Here is a 15,398-nt window from a genome sequence, read left to right as displayed (position 1 = left end):
TCCCCTTTTGGGATATACTTAAATCTTGCCCTAAAATCACAAGTTCAATTAAAAAAAAAGACATAGTTCATTTAGATACAAACTTACCAATTAACAATTGTCTTTCCAACATAAACTTTGGTTTAAACCCTGCAATAATGTTAGTCAACATTTGAAATGTAATGCATAAGGCCAATTATTTTCATAAGGGTTAGGGTTCCAATAACTTATAAATGCATATATGATCAATTGCACTAATAATTAAATGGTATTCTATATTCAAATCATGTAATACCCATTGAACTCTCTGATTTCTCTTCCAACAACTAACCATACTATGGATTGGGAGAACATGATAGGGTACCCAAAGAATGTTCGGCACAACTAAGCCCAATGGTGTGGAACATCCAACCAAGAAAATTCCATCCAACTCATGGTGGTGTGCTTACATTGTGGGAACGGGTCTGCTACACTTCTTATAATGCTTACTTATTAATCCATATATGATTGTTTGTAGGAAAAATAGATATATTAAATTTATAATTAATGAGAGTCTAAATAAATTAATAATTCCACTAGTATCTTAAATTAAAATACATAATGGAATACATATTATATAATCACAATACATACCCATATCTTCCTAGATCACTGGTTTATTGAATGTAGATTGTATAAATATATGTCAGATCTGTTCTTCTCTATTTCATGATTTCTGCTCTATACATCTATAAATCTATGTCAGATCTGATCTTCTCTATTTCATGATTTCTGCTCTATAGATCTATATGTGTACATATGTTATATTCATTTCCTTATTCCATTCTTCCATGCCCTTAACAAATGAATCGATCTCTTTTTATATCCCTCATGGTGGAGTGGAATAGTCACAACCCTATTAACACCCCAACGTTTCCAAGGGATGCCCCTCTTCTCAACCCAAGCAATGCTTTGCTTAAAACAAATCGCATGCCAGATAGTTAATTTTGTTTAGCACTAAATACATGTTTTGGGAGATTGCTGCCTATTAGCTTTCAATCAATATTTTTAATGAAGTGCTGTCTTTTGTATTCCCTTCGCACAAGATCAAAGGCAGTGACTTGAAGTTTACAATGCTGCGATTTGTGAGAGTAATGCCCTCGTGGTGGAGGCATGGCAATCTATCAGCAAGGGCAACAAGATTAGACAAATAAATGCTTTGAATCCTTATCAGCTGATTTATATGCAGGAACAGGTATATCAAGGATAAAATCCAGTGTTCCACGGAAACGCTCCCCCCCCGGGGCCAAGTCCCCCCATCCCCGAAACTTTTTCCCTTTGTCCCCCTGTCCCCGAAGCCCGTCCCCCCGTCTCCCCGTCCCCGACGGCTGTGGAACAATGATAAAACCATAAAAGCATCTGAATTATCATAGTGTTGCTATGAATCAAGTCGGGACATGACACTATTTACATCAGATAATATAATTATTCAAAAGGGTAAATCCATTCACTAATACATCAGTAAACAGTTGCAAAGGCAGCAGAACAATCATCCAACAGTTACAAAATAGCTATATAACTCTTCGCCTGAGGACAACACCCAATTCTTAACCAATAAAATGTTATACAAAATACTTGTAAATTCCAAGTTGTGATATTGAAAAGGAAAAAAAAAATCTTCTGATTTGTCCATTAATTATTATTTAGATTTATTATTTAGATTTTTGTTATAAACTTATAACACTTATCAAAAACAAGTTGAATATGTTTTTTCCTTGATATTGCAGGAGGTGAAAAGGGGTCTTGCAAACACAATTAAATAAAGGCTTCAATACACAATGAATAACCATGTCAGAAAGAAATGCTTCCTTTTCCTGAGACAACTCCCTTCTCCATTTACTTATATATCCCAGCACAAATTCAATTGCAAAAAAGCTACCAAACCATGGAATTCAATGAAGATGTCATTTGTGTCAGAAACAAACAAAATACCTTTTCCTGATATAACTTCCTTCTCTACTCTCCATCTCAATCCAATCTGCAAAAAAGAATCTCTTAATTGCAACTGCAGGGTCAAAATAAAACCTAGAAATGAGTGAACAACTGAATCACCTACCACCTTACACAATTTTATAGAAAGAGGAAGAAGTTAATACTAATGCCAATAGACGGCCAAATAACACATCTTTTCACAAATAAAAAAAACTGAAATGCATTTATTAATCCATAATTCTTAACTTACAACTGGAATCAACCAAATGATACACATCTTTTGCTAAATAAAGGAAACTGAAGTACATTTATGAATCCATAATTCTTAACTTACAACTGAATCAGCCACCATCTAACAGAATTTTAATTATAGAAAGAGAAAGAAGTTCATACTAATGCCAACAAATGACCAAAAGATACACATCTTTTCCCAATTAAAGAAAACTGAAGCATGTTTATAAATCTATAATTCTTAGTTTACAATGCAGAAAAAAAAACTGTAAATTACAATGAACAAAGATCTAAAATTCTTAACCTTGTTAGTGTAAAAAAAGAAACTACACAATAATTCAAAAGAAATACAAGAAATAACTCATCTACATCAAATACAAAAATATTTTGTGAGAAATGTTCCTGGTGTAGAAAACTGCACGCAATAGATTTCAAAATTTCTTACTCCTAGAATATTTTATACAAAGATGTGTTCAGATTGGATAAAATACACCGTGATTCCCCATTTATTAAAAATACAACAGACTTATTTTTATTACCTTTTTTTATCCCTTCTGAAATTTCCATGAGAGTGATTTTCACATTGTCACTTTCTTAAATCCTTGATTCAATCATGGAAGGTGAACCATTTTTGTTGCTTATAAAAAAAATATATCTTCCCCTGCAACAGCGCAACTAATAAGACAAAGCATCATGTATCTTTAGTAACTTTTGGTTTCCTCAGTTGAGAATGACTGTCATCTGACCTGCCAAATAATGAACTTGCTTAAGACCTTTGGCTCATTTCTAGTTGATCTCCCATGAATTTATGCCCACCTAGAACTAAGACAAAGTATTGTTCAACTCTTAAATAATATCTCAAGTCGTGTGCCTCTCAACCCCACAAAAAGAACTCCTTGACTGATGAGTTTGTCATTTCCCCGCAAGTGAAAGGGAATATCTGAATGATGGGCATGGGCTTCCTATTTACCCCACAAAAAGAGCCCTTCAACTCATTAGGCTGTCATTGCGCCCCCGAGTGAAAGAGTGCAATTAACAAGACAGTTAAGGTTATCATGCACCAAAGAGACCTGTACATGAGACTGCAACCTAGACTACCTATGTCCCCATGAGGCACATCCTTTTTTCTTCAATCTTTTTGAGCATTTCACATGATACATTTTGGATCACCAAAGCAAGTCAGTAAGAATTGAAAGTAAATTCAACAACATAAAAGTACTAGAGTAAAAAGAAACCTAGATTCGAACAAGTTACTCATCATTAAACACAAAAACAATGCAATGCAAATATAACTAGGGAGAGAAACTTAATGTAGTGAAACTGCAACCATATGACGTAAATAAATACAAGAGGAAAATAGCCATGTGATGAAAGGTTAACTCAATAAAACAAGGAGCTAATGAAGATCAAAGCTATAGAACAAGAATGCACACCAACATTGTAACACATTTGTACCATGGCATAGACCAAAACAACTAATGGCTTGGTCATCTAAAGCCACAAGTGGGTTAATGACGTATGATAGTGTCCACAAGGGAATGTCCATATTCAGGGGGAAAAAAGGAAACCCTTAGGAAGAAACAGGGTATTTTTTACACACCCTCTCCTAACACTCGAGGCCAATGAGCTCTTCAAGGTAGAAAAACAAATTCTAATGCAAACATGTCCTTATGACCCGGGATTAGCAATCTTTCAACACTGAAATGAAGCAAATCCACTATACCATAAGAGTGAGAGAGCTTAGACACCTCAGTAGTACCAGTACATTCGAAAATTCTTCAAACTAGGTATTTCTGTATGTTTGTTTTAATAATCTTGTGACAATGAAATTTATGAATAAAGTCAAAATCATCATATCACATGACTAACATAAGCAATTAAAAAGAATCTGTCAATCAGTAGCACCATTATTTTTTGATATACATCAAACATGAGTGACTTTACCAAGATACTAATGAGGTGGCCAAAATATAGTCACAAAAAAGCACATAAGGTACAATAAAGAAATAAATTATACACAAGGTAATATAAATCGGTGGTTTATTCAGTAAGCCTTAGTTACCATTATTGCTTCAACTAGAATTTTAAAAACTTTATATTAGTTTACATATTGCATATCTGAAGCTGCATAAATGTTTAAAATGAAGTAGTCTCTCTTGCAGATGTACAAATCCTTATAAACACTTTGACCATTCCATGCGAATAATTTATTTTAACTATTCCAACGAGATAATTAAAGACCAAAAATATAATAATTTATTAAATGACAAGCCATATATGTACTAAACATGGCCTTCAATAATCTATTTAATCAGAACTTTAAATCAATAAAGCATATGTTCTTTATCAATTGTGAAACAATCTCATTTAGTGTTCTATTAATCATAGCTTATCATTCTTAATTAAATTGCATGACAATGTTAGATTACTATAGAATATTATGTATGCCAAAACCTCACTAATCGGGACAATGTTCTCTCATACAAAGTAAAGGAGAATAAGGAGTTCTACAAGATGAGGGGTAGAACAAGGCATGGTCAGGGGTAGTCATGCAAGTGAAGGCTTACATTTGATATTCCCTCCACGCTTGCTTGAGGAAAAGGATGCCCTCCAAATAAAGATTGTTTCTCAAGAGCAGCAGATTGATAAGTTGTTGAGACAAAGGGAGCAAGATCACATTCATCAAATAGGGCTCGATTTGAAAATAGTTAGGAGACTATATAAATCACCTTTTAGGAAGGAGATCAATGATGAAAAACACAAATTATAATTCTAGTCTTGGACCACCAACAATTAGCACATCTCCCAAAGGACAACATCATGAAGGAAAGAAGGACGCCCTAATTAAAAAACTAAAGAAGATGCAACAACTAAAGTTTGATGGAATAGGTGATGTTGCAAAAGCCTAGTTATTGGCATAACTTAAGTATATTGGGCTGCTAGAATTGAATTCCAACATTACAATGCAATTCACCACCTACCAACTTGGGGGTGAAGCTTCTCTTTTGTGGGATAACTTGGAAGAAATTAAGAAGTAGAATTGAGTTAGCTAACTTGGGAAAATTTTGTCAAGACGTTTCATAAAAAGTATTTGAACTCAACGTCATGATTAAAAAAATGACAATGTTCCATTACCATTTTTAATATGTTCATTGTACATGGGTATAAGAGAAACTAAATAAATTTCTTTTAGGTCTAAACAAAAACATTGTGTTCAACACCAAGCTTATTTGGCCTCAAAGCCTTAACTAAGTTATTGAGGTTACCACTGTAGTACAAGAAAAGGGTAAGAGAAAGAATGAGAAAAGACAAAAAACCTTGTTCCTAATTGTTGATGTGTTTTTCATGCACAATGCAAGACAGAATAAAATACTAAGTATTCTATCCTCTCTTGAACAAAACCGTCCCAAATGCTAAGCTGCCGCGATCAAATGGGATGACTCCAAGGTTTTGAATGTCAGGTCTTGACGTTCTCTAGGATAGACTCAGTGTGTATGATGTGATATTGTTGGAATCACAAGGTGGACTTACGCTGAATCTTGAATGCTTGAATATTGCTGGCACATGGAATTTCACTTAACTAAAAAAAAAAGGACATAAGAGATAGGTTTTAGAAAGCTAATCTAATCCTAGGAATGTAAGAGCAATGGACAATCTTTGGTGAAACTCCACTAAGCTTTGCTTTGACATGCAGTGAACATCTCCACAAAGCTAGTGCGATCTTCTAGGGATAGCTAATGATTTTCAAATCACCACTACAAGCATAGATACCCTCAAGCTGAAGCATATCAATGAAGGAGCGATATTTCAAGTTAAGCTTGGCTAAGATGGATCCAGTTGATTACGCAAGACACTTTACAATCAGCAAGGTGTTAGTAGTATGGATATATGAATTCCACCATTGGTCATGCAAAAAGTTCTTCCATTCATCTAAACAACATGAAAATTAAAAGAGAAGTAGAGACCATGCAAATTGTTGAATCAACATATGAATTTCAACATATCTTTAATGAAGTTTACATGCTTCTTACAACAAAGTCTTGTCAACTATCTTTGCCTTCTCTTCCTATTCTACTCTAACTATCTACTGCTATCTAACTATTGACTACTGACTACTAACCATTCGCTATTAACCTTTACAAATGAAAGAGTGGAGCCTTATATAGTGCTCCCATTACAATGAAGAGTGAGGATCAAATCGTCATCAATGGCCAAGATTGAAAGACAAAACCCTAATTAGGGTTTGTTAAACCCATTACAAAGCATTTAATGCTTGACCAATGATAAATTTACAATAAAATGGACACATGTCCTTCCTTGATTGATTGACCAATAGATGATGAGGGTAAGTACATCGAACTTTGTGCCCATGTGGTAGTTATCTTCTTTGATGGATGAGTCGGGTACATTGAATTTGGATGCCTTGGCTTGGAATAATATGATTGGATAAGTGATGACTAGATGCCACCTTAGCTTGCTTGATCTTTCTAACTCATCACAAAGATAGGTGAATGAGGCATATCTCTTGATACTAAACATTTTCAGGCAATTGGAGTGAAGAATGGAATGACGGTGTGCTATGACCTTTTTCACACATCGCCCCATTGCAAATGGGGACCCTCCCTTTTTCCTGCTTTCTAGGGTTATTGTTAGAGCCTTGTGACCTTCCTGCATCGGTATTGCCAAGCTTTGCCAGTTTTGAATGGTCTGAGTTTTGAAGTTGTAAGTCAATTTGTGCAAACCAAGTTAGAACAGAGTCTAGACACCATCAAAGTGTCTAGAAGGGCCGAAGGATGAAGATTGCAATTGATTTGGGTCAATTTGGACAACTATCTATTTTTGGAAAGTTTGCTTTTTTTTACTTTTTCCTATTTTTTAAGAAGTTTCGTTTTTGGCACTTTAAGCAAGATCCCCGAAATGGCTATTTTTAGAGTTTTTTTCCTATTTTTTAGGGATGCTTGCTTTTTCTATTTTCGGAAAGGAGATCTAGGGTTTGCACTATTGGCAATGAGATGCATCAAGAATTTCCTCCAAAATCCATGTTTTGACCCAAAAAGCCAACTTCCTAAATTTTAGGGATCCTGATGAATGAAGTATAGTTTTCAAATTTCAAGATGATCCGGCAAGAATTGCACAAGTTATGAAGATTTTGAGTTTCGATCCCATGGTGCATGAGTCAAACAAAGTCCGCCTTGGAGGTAATGAAAAATGGGTCATGAAAGTGGTGAAGTCCGCCTTCTTGGTGCTCAAACATGATAAACTCTGCCCTCAAGCAACGTGGTGCACAAAGCCAATGAACTTCGTCCTTGATTGAGTATAAGATGCATGAGTCTCTTGAACCCTGCCCATGGAGAAGGTGCATAAATTTCATCAAGTCTGCCATGTTATGAAGGTTCTCAACTCCCCTCAAGTCCGCCTTGTGAAGTGCAAGGAAAGAAGTGCAAGAGTATGTCTAAGTCCGCCCAAGAGGTGAAAGAAGCAGTAAACATGAGGAGCATGGAATCAACCAAGTCCGCCCTCCTACAAGTCCAAGGTCATAAGATGAAGGAAGTCCACCTAGGACTAATCAACAAAGTGCAACAAATTAAGGAAGTCCACTTAACACAACAAGCTGAGGTAAAACATGAGAGATGGTGCACAAGTTTCATGAAGTTTGCTTGGCATAGTGCAAAGGTTTGATGAAGTCTGCCTTAGGGTGTGAAGTAATAACAAGAATGGTGCACAAATATAACCAAGTCCGCCCTTATATGGAAAAGATTGACAAAATCCACCTTACTATCAAGAAAATCTGCCTAAGTTCAAACTAAGGGAAGGAAGAAAGTTTTAGAAAGTTTCAAAATTTGCAAAAAGAAAGAAAGATGGAGTTCAATTTATGAACTCAAACTGAAAATAGAAACTTTCTTATTGAGCTAAATTCAGACTCGATTCGAAATGAGAAATTTCTTGAAGGACTAAACTCAACTGAAAACAAATTTAGAAACTTTCATTTTGAAAGCAAGTGGTATGGTTCACCATCAACTTCGACCTCCTGATGAAGCAGTGGATGATGAGAAAGAATTCCTGTCTACAAATTGTTGATGTGTATTTTGTACACAACCAAACACAGAATAAAATACCCAGAGGTATCTTATCCTCTCTTGAGTAAAGTCTCTGAATGCTGAAGATATCGCAAAAAGGATCAATCGGAAGGACTTCAAGGTTCTTCTTTGTAGGGTCTCTACTCGCGGATAAGCACCAGTGGTCATTGTGTTTGTTGTTTCCTCAAGGGGCCTTACATACTTTCAAAGAAAGCTTGTCCGTGTTACTATCTTTCCAAATAAGGAAACAGGATTTTCCTAATACTAACAGATTTTCAAAAAGATCAAAAGATAGAGGGTTTCAAGGAAGAGGTACTTAAACTAATCCTAAGAATGACTTGATGAAGGCTGATCTTGATAAGATTCTACCAATTTCAGTATCGCCAAAGGATTACAACTACACTGGAATTGGTGCGATCTTCTAAGGGTATTCACGATTTTCAAATTACCCGGAAGATAGATACTATCAAGGAGATACGTACCAATACTTCCAATGATAATTGGACTCTTAATGAATTTCAATGTTTCCAGTTGACCACACAAGGCGTTCTTACAATCAGTAAGAAGCTAGTAGTTTGGAATGTGAGTCGTATCAAAGATCAGGCACAACATTCGTCCTTCAAACTTAAAATCTAAATGATATTTCTACTAAGAGTGATTCAAGAAGATAAACAACCATGAAGATAGCCACAAGGATTGCAACAAAACACCATAACTTCACTATTTCATTAATCTCATAGCCAAATAACAACTTTCTCTCTTCACTACTCAAATTTGCTACCAACAAAATTAAACTTATTTCTCTCCAACTTTCTAACTTTTTCTCTCTGTCTCTAACTCTTTAAAATGAAATGAGTGAGGGCTTATATAGCATCCTCAAATACAATGAATGGCCCGGATCAAAAGAAGATCAACGGCTGAGATTTTGACACCTAAACCATAATTAGGGTTTGTTACAAAAAAGTCCCCATTTAGATAAACATTATTAATCCATAGCCAATAAAAAAATGGCACAAATACCGAGGAGACATAGACCAAGAGGAATTAAGTTGCCACATCATCCTATAACAACTTTTCATCTAGAACTTTGTTCCCTTTCCTATGCTCTTTTCTAGCATATTCAATGAATCTGGACACAATTCCCTCAATCTCAGCAAGATTCTTCATTCGTTCTTCCAAGTGAAGGACTTGATCAAAAGCCGTGAGAAGAGTCGTCTCCCACCCAGGTTCAAGTTCTTTGGTCTTCTCAATCAAGAACATAGTAGTATACCTTTGATCTCGTTGCTTTTCTGTGACGATGTTCTCTTCCTTGCAAAAGATGACCTTGATTCTGTCCTCCAACTCTTGGATGTCCACATCTGTCTCGATCTCAATCCGCCTATCAAGGATGGTACACAACACCTCAAACACCTTATCTTGAATTGGATGAATGATGCCTTCAACTCAGCTGCATCTCGTGTTGACGTCTTCAAAAAGGACTTCCTTCATCTGGAGCAGAGCTGACCACTGTAGGAGGCTATGGGTTCCTCCATCCATTATCTTTTCTTCCGTCAGAATCCGTCTTGGTGTTTCTCTTATCACTTGTAAGACTGGGATGACAACATCTCTAGTGTGACTGAATGCAGCCACAGTTATCATTAGATTATGGATAATCTCAAGGACCTGGATAGCTCAATGAACTGTCTTCATCATTCTTGTTACAAATTCAACGGCTACCTTGTGAGATTCATCAATCCAAGAACTCATTAGTTGAACTAGGTTCTTCGCCCTTTCTGCCTCACTTATTGATTCGGGAGGAAGTGCATGCAAAGGAGATATTGTTGGATCCTTTCGTCTCAAAGGTTGGTTAAGATGGCTAAAATAATTCCTCCAAGCACTGACCTCCTTTTCAAGCTTCTTATTCTTTTCCACTTCCTCTTTGAGTTTGTCTTTGAGTGTTGTTAGTGAATCGGTTGCTTCTTCCATAGCCTGCTCGGTGGTAAGTGGACCAAGATCAAATGTTTCTAGATCGTATTCTTCTGCTAGAATCTCATCCTCATATTTGTCCACCATTGGTGTAGCTATCTGCACTTTTCTGGATCCTGTCTCATCTCTAATTACCTTTGAAATTTTTGTCGCCTTCTTCTTCTCTATTACTTCATGAGAATTTCCTATAAGGCTTTCCAAGTCAAATACATCTTCTTCCTCTTCAACCACAACTACCCTCGTCAGCCTCTCTTTCAGCCAATTAGGAATGGCAGATCTTGTTTCCCTCACTTGTATTTCTTTAGGTAGAGGTCTATCTTCCCAGAAAGGAGATGTTGCTTCATCATCATTCTTTTCTTCATGTTGCTCATTAGCACCAACTTGGGGAGATTGACTTGATGAATGCTGAGGTGTCTGTCCTTTCCCTTGTTTATCATTTTGTACCATGGATTCCATAGACTCATCAATTTCATATACTATCTACCTCTGATCTTCTCCTTGACTTGCTTCCTTTTCATGCCTAGAAGATGTGCTTGGTGGGCGATCAGGATTCGTCTTCTGCTTCTTCTTGGAAGGTTCTCTCTTCTCAGGTCCTTCTTTCCTCTTTGAGCCTTTGGAATGAGAAGTATTCTCACTCACACTTGCTTCTCCTTCTTCTGGTCTTGCTTCCAAGGTGAATGTCATGGATACATTCTGCTCCTTCAACTTTTGATGCTCTACATCCACCCATCTGCGAGTGTAGGATAAAACGGGAGCCATCAAAGCTCTCAGGTCTAAAACCTCGGGCTCATTCCAATCTATCTTCACTTCTTTATCTTCCTTTTCATAGGATGACTGGAGGTATCTACCATTATCCTGTGCTTGATCGGCTACTCTATAAATTTTGCATTTCCTGATGAGATCCAAGGGTAACCTGGAATGCATCTTTCTTTTGACCTCGACATCATCTTGGACATTCATCCAAAACTCCTCCACCTGAGACTCATGCCTGTATTTCTTCCAAATTGTTTCTTCTATATGACCATGAGGATCAAAATTCTCTCTCGAGGCAAAGGATGTGAATGAGTATAGAGATAATTCCTTCTCTGCATCTTCCGCGGCTTGAGTATTAGGACACACTTCAACTGAGTTCCCTAGTATGATGGGCACGAGAATTCCATTTCCATGCTTGTGTCTGGATGCCTTCGCATAAGCTGCCAACTGTCTAGTCACCTCAAGTAGTACTATCCTGTCAGTAGGATATCTTGGCAACATGTAGGGAGGTGAAGGACACCCATGAACTCTGATGTATGTGAATTTTGGAAACTGAATGAACCATGCACCATGCTTCTTCACGAGCTCTTGTGCGTCCAAAGACAGTCGATTGTGAATCCCACCTTGCAATATCCTGGTGAATTTATCGTGAAGGTGTCATTGACTAGCTTGTAGTCACTTCTGGGCAGATGATGTAGCTGAACATAAGAATCACAAACTCTTATTTCTCCGGGTCCTCTTCCAACAACTCCTCTGTGAGGTAGTCCTGCATACTCAAAACCTCTGATCAAGGCATATACAACATATGAACTCATGTGGAATGACTTGGTAGGTCTTAGTCTTCTCAACTGCACGTCCAGGCTGTTACTAATGATTCTGGCCCAATTGAGCATTCCCTTTCCTTGGACGATCAACTGTATGAAGAAGAACATCCATTTATCAAAGAAGAAAGCTTGAGAAGCACCTGTGACCCGATTGAGCAAGGTTATCAAATCCTTGAACTCTTCTTGGAAGTCGATTATGTGTGGTGTATTGGGAATCTTGTTCAAGCGAGGTCTGCTCTTGAGTAGCCAATTCTTGTTGATGAAGTTCAGGCAAAAATCAGGATCATCCTCATAGATCGACCTAGCTCCTTCTAGACTTTTGTAGACCATGTCTCTATGTTCCGGGAGATGAAAAATCTCACTTATAGCTTCCTCCGAAAGATAGGCTAAGATAGTTCCATCATCGGCCACGATCGTCCTTGAGTGTGAATCATAGTGCCGAGCGCACTCAATCATCAACTCATGACACTTGATTGCGGGAGGGAAACCTGCAGCTTTGATGATGCCACTCTCAATTATCTTGTTTGCAACAGGTGACGGCTTGCCGATGTAGGGCGCTTCCCGAAACTTCTTCACATTGAAGTTTCCTAGGTTGGTATCTCCGATATTGCTCCACTTGGACACGATCCTGGTCTCCAATTCGTCATTCCTCTGATCCTCGTTGATGAGAGTCTGTCGAGTAATGGATCCTCGGGCCTTGGGGGTCGTCATTTGACACCTACACAAAAGCTTAAAGTTAGGATTTGAGCATAATATCTTCATTATAATTTGAGACCTTTCAAGGAAATAACTAAATATTAATTTGAAAACAATGATAAATCTAAGAATTATGGATTTTCAAATTAAATTAAATCAGATTGTACAAGACCTAGATTTTCAAAATGATTACTATGGAAAATCAAACTAAATCTTGAATAAAAAAACTTCAAAAAATCTGATTCTTCATACCTCTTCCTTGGATTTTAGCTATCAACCTTGAAAATGAAAGAAGGAAGATGATGACTTCGCTGGGCAAGAATGTTAGATTTGAATTTCTGGTCTTCCTTTGGATGAATTATGCTCCAATCAGCCTTCAAAAGAATTTCGCCTTCTACTAGCCTTCAAATACTTGGCAAATTCTGGAAATTATCTTCCAATCTAGCAAGAAATTCGCCTCCAACTTAGCTAGAATTCGCTCCTCTAGATCTGCTCTTCTAATTCGCATGAGAACAATGAATGAATGATTTAAATTCATCAAAATACTCCTCCCTTATATACAGCGCTCAACTTAATTCTCCTTGAGGCCGACTTGATAAATATAAAAAAAATGAAATAAAAACCTCTTTTAAAGGATGGCCGACTTGGCAAATAAGGGGAGAATAATAAATATTGAGCGCTCAACTTAATTTTTATTTTTTGAATTAATTTTAAAGCTTTAAGGTTGGATTTTTCATTTATTTCAAGGCTTAGAAATTAATTAATTAAATTATGAATGCCTTAATTCAAGGTGAACTTGTTTCAACCTCCCAAATGTCTTGTAATAGGCTAATTTTAGTGAAAAATTATGGGCTAGCTTAGGAATGTCAAAGCTTGATTAAGGCTTGATGAACTTTTATTCTCCTTAAGCATCAAAAATATCCAAAATGATGTAGGTTTAAATCCTTTCAAGGCTTGTTTGGACCCCTTTTCTAGGCTTGTTCACTTAGTGAATCAAAATCTTTTCAACCTAGATTTGCAATCTCCCATGTCCTTGTCTTCACAATTTTGCAACTTACCCTTGATTCAATCTAACAAGGATGAAAAAAATAGGTGTTTTTGAGGATTTCGCCGTGGACCCTTTGGAAGGGTCAGGAGCGATTTCCCTGACTAGGCCATGAATACCATATTTTCTTCACTTATAAATCCTCCAGAAGGCGAACTTACGCTTGTTTTGGCCTAACAAAGTCTTGGTTTTCAATTTCTTAGCTCTCCACATGAGTAAACTGAGTAAAAATAGGTATTTCGCTCTGGACCCTTTGGAAGGGTTAGGAGCGATTTTCATCATTTGGCTCAATACCTTCAAACTTGATAATTGTTGACCATTCAAGGACATGCCCAGAGGCACCTCTAATCTTGACCCATACTAGACTTAGCATAAATTTGAGGGAAAAGATAGGTTTTGAGAAAAATCGCTCTCGACCCTTTGGAAGGGTTAGGAGCGATTTTCTCTTTTTAGGTCAAAATTCATCTTTACTTGATCATTAACTTCCTCCAAAGCAATCTCCAGGGTCTATTTATCTCAACCAATAAGTTAGCTCAACAGGATTTTGAAAGAAATACTGCTTTTTAGGCATTTTCGCCCTGGACCCTTTGGAAGGGTCAGGAGCGAAAATCTCATTCGTGGCTAATTTTCCAATCTCCTTCACTTCAATTCATCAACATTCGCTCAGTTTGAACCTACTTCCCAACCTACTAGCATTGGCTTGATCTTCACAAGGCGAAAAAGGTCAGTTTTGCTTAGTAACCTAGCCGGGGACAGGACCTATCCAGAATTTCGCTCTGGACCCTTTGGAAGGGTCAGGAGCGAAATTCTCTCTTGAGCTCAAAATTCACATTTTTTGAAGATCCAAATCTTTTCAAGGCATTCCAAATGGCTTCTTTCACTGCAATCCAGGCCTAGTTTTACTCAAACCTTGAAGGAAAAGGTGACTTTAGTGTTTTTCGCCCTGGACCCTTTGGAAGGGTCAGGAGCGATTTTCTCCTTTTGTAGCTTATTTTTTATCATTCCAACTTCAATCCACCTCACAAGGCTAGGAAATAGCTTTCTTCTTTCACCCAATCCAAGTTTGATTTCGTTTTGCAAGGCAGAATAGGAGATTTTAGGATTTTCAACCTGGACACTTTGGAAGGGTCAGGAGCGAAAACCCTCCTTTGACCTAAAAATCATCACTTTTGAAACAAACATCAAATCAAAGGTAGTCTCAAGGGCATTTCTTACCTTAGTCTAGCCTTGTCTTAGCACAAATTTGAAAGGAATAAGTAGGTTTTAGGATTTTCGCTCTGGACCCTTTGGAAGGGTTAGGAGCGAAAATCTTGTTTTAGGGCTATCTTGCCATCCTTCCATCTTCAAATCACTTCCAAGGCATAGAACATCTTGTCTTTCTCCTTCCCATGGTATAAAAACAAAAATCTTGTCTTGAATTGCAAGGAAAAAGGAGAATTTTAGAAATTTCGCTCTGGACCCTTTGGAAGGGTCAGGAGCGAAATTTTCATTAGGCTTTCAAATTTGCATTCTTGGCAACCAAAATTCATTCTAAGGAAATCCAAATGCCTTCTCACACCCTTGTCCTAGCTTGGCCTTGCCCAAAAGTTTGAAAAAAAAAAATGTTTTCAAGGATTTTCGCTCTGGACCCTTTGGAAGGGTCAGGAGCGAAAATCACCTCTAGGCTCAATTCCTTCATCATGCATGGTCTTTAACAACTTAAAGTCATTCTTAAGGGCATGCTCTTCTTGATTTTGCCTCATCCCACACTTGACCTAGCAAAAAACTTGATAGCAAAAGAGGTTTTGAAAAAATTCGCTCTGGACCCTTTGGAAGGGTCAGGAGCGAAATTTTCATTTTTGACCCAAAATCATCATT

At 37.2% G+C, this 15,398-nt stretch overlaps 1 protein-coding gene across 2 annotated transcripts in view; it reads right to left on the bottom strand.

The window, feature by feature from the left end:
- LOC131034640 (uncharacterized) overlaps nt 1-15,398 on the bottom strand; it is a 218,051-nt gene that overhangs the window by 125,754 nt on the left and 76,899 nt on the right. For both annotated transcript variants that reach the window (XM_057966192.2, XM_057966193.2), the window contains exon 6: nt 1,951-1,996. In XM_057966192.2, coding sequence (XP_057822175.2) covers nt 1,951-1,996 — 46 coding nt within the window. The remainder of the gene's footprint in view (nt 1-1,950; nt 1,997-15,398) is intronic.

Source organism: Cryptomeria japonica, chromosome 4, assembly GCF_030272615.1.
Source record: "Cryptomeria japonica chromosome 4, Sugi_1.0, whole genome shotgun sequence".
Taxonomy (NCBI): Eukaryota; Viridiplantae; Streptophyta; class Pinopsida; order Cupressales; family Cupressaceae; genus Cryptomeria; species Cryptomeria japonica.
The sequence above is the reverse complement of the archived record's forward strand: the minus strand, read 5'-3'. Positions and strand labels throughout refer to the sequence as shown.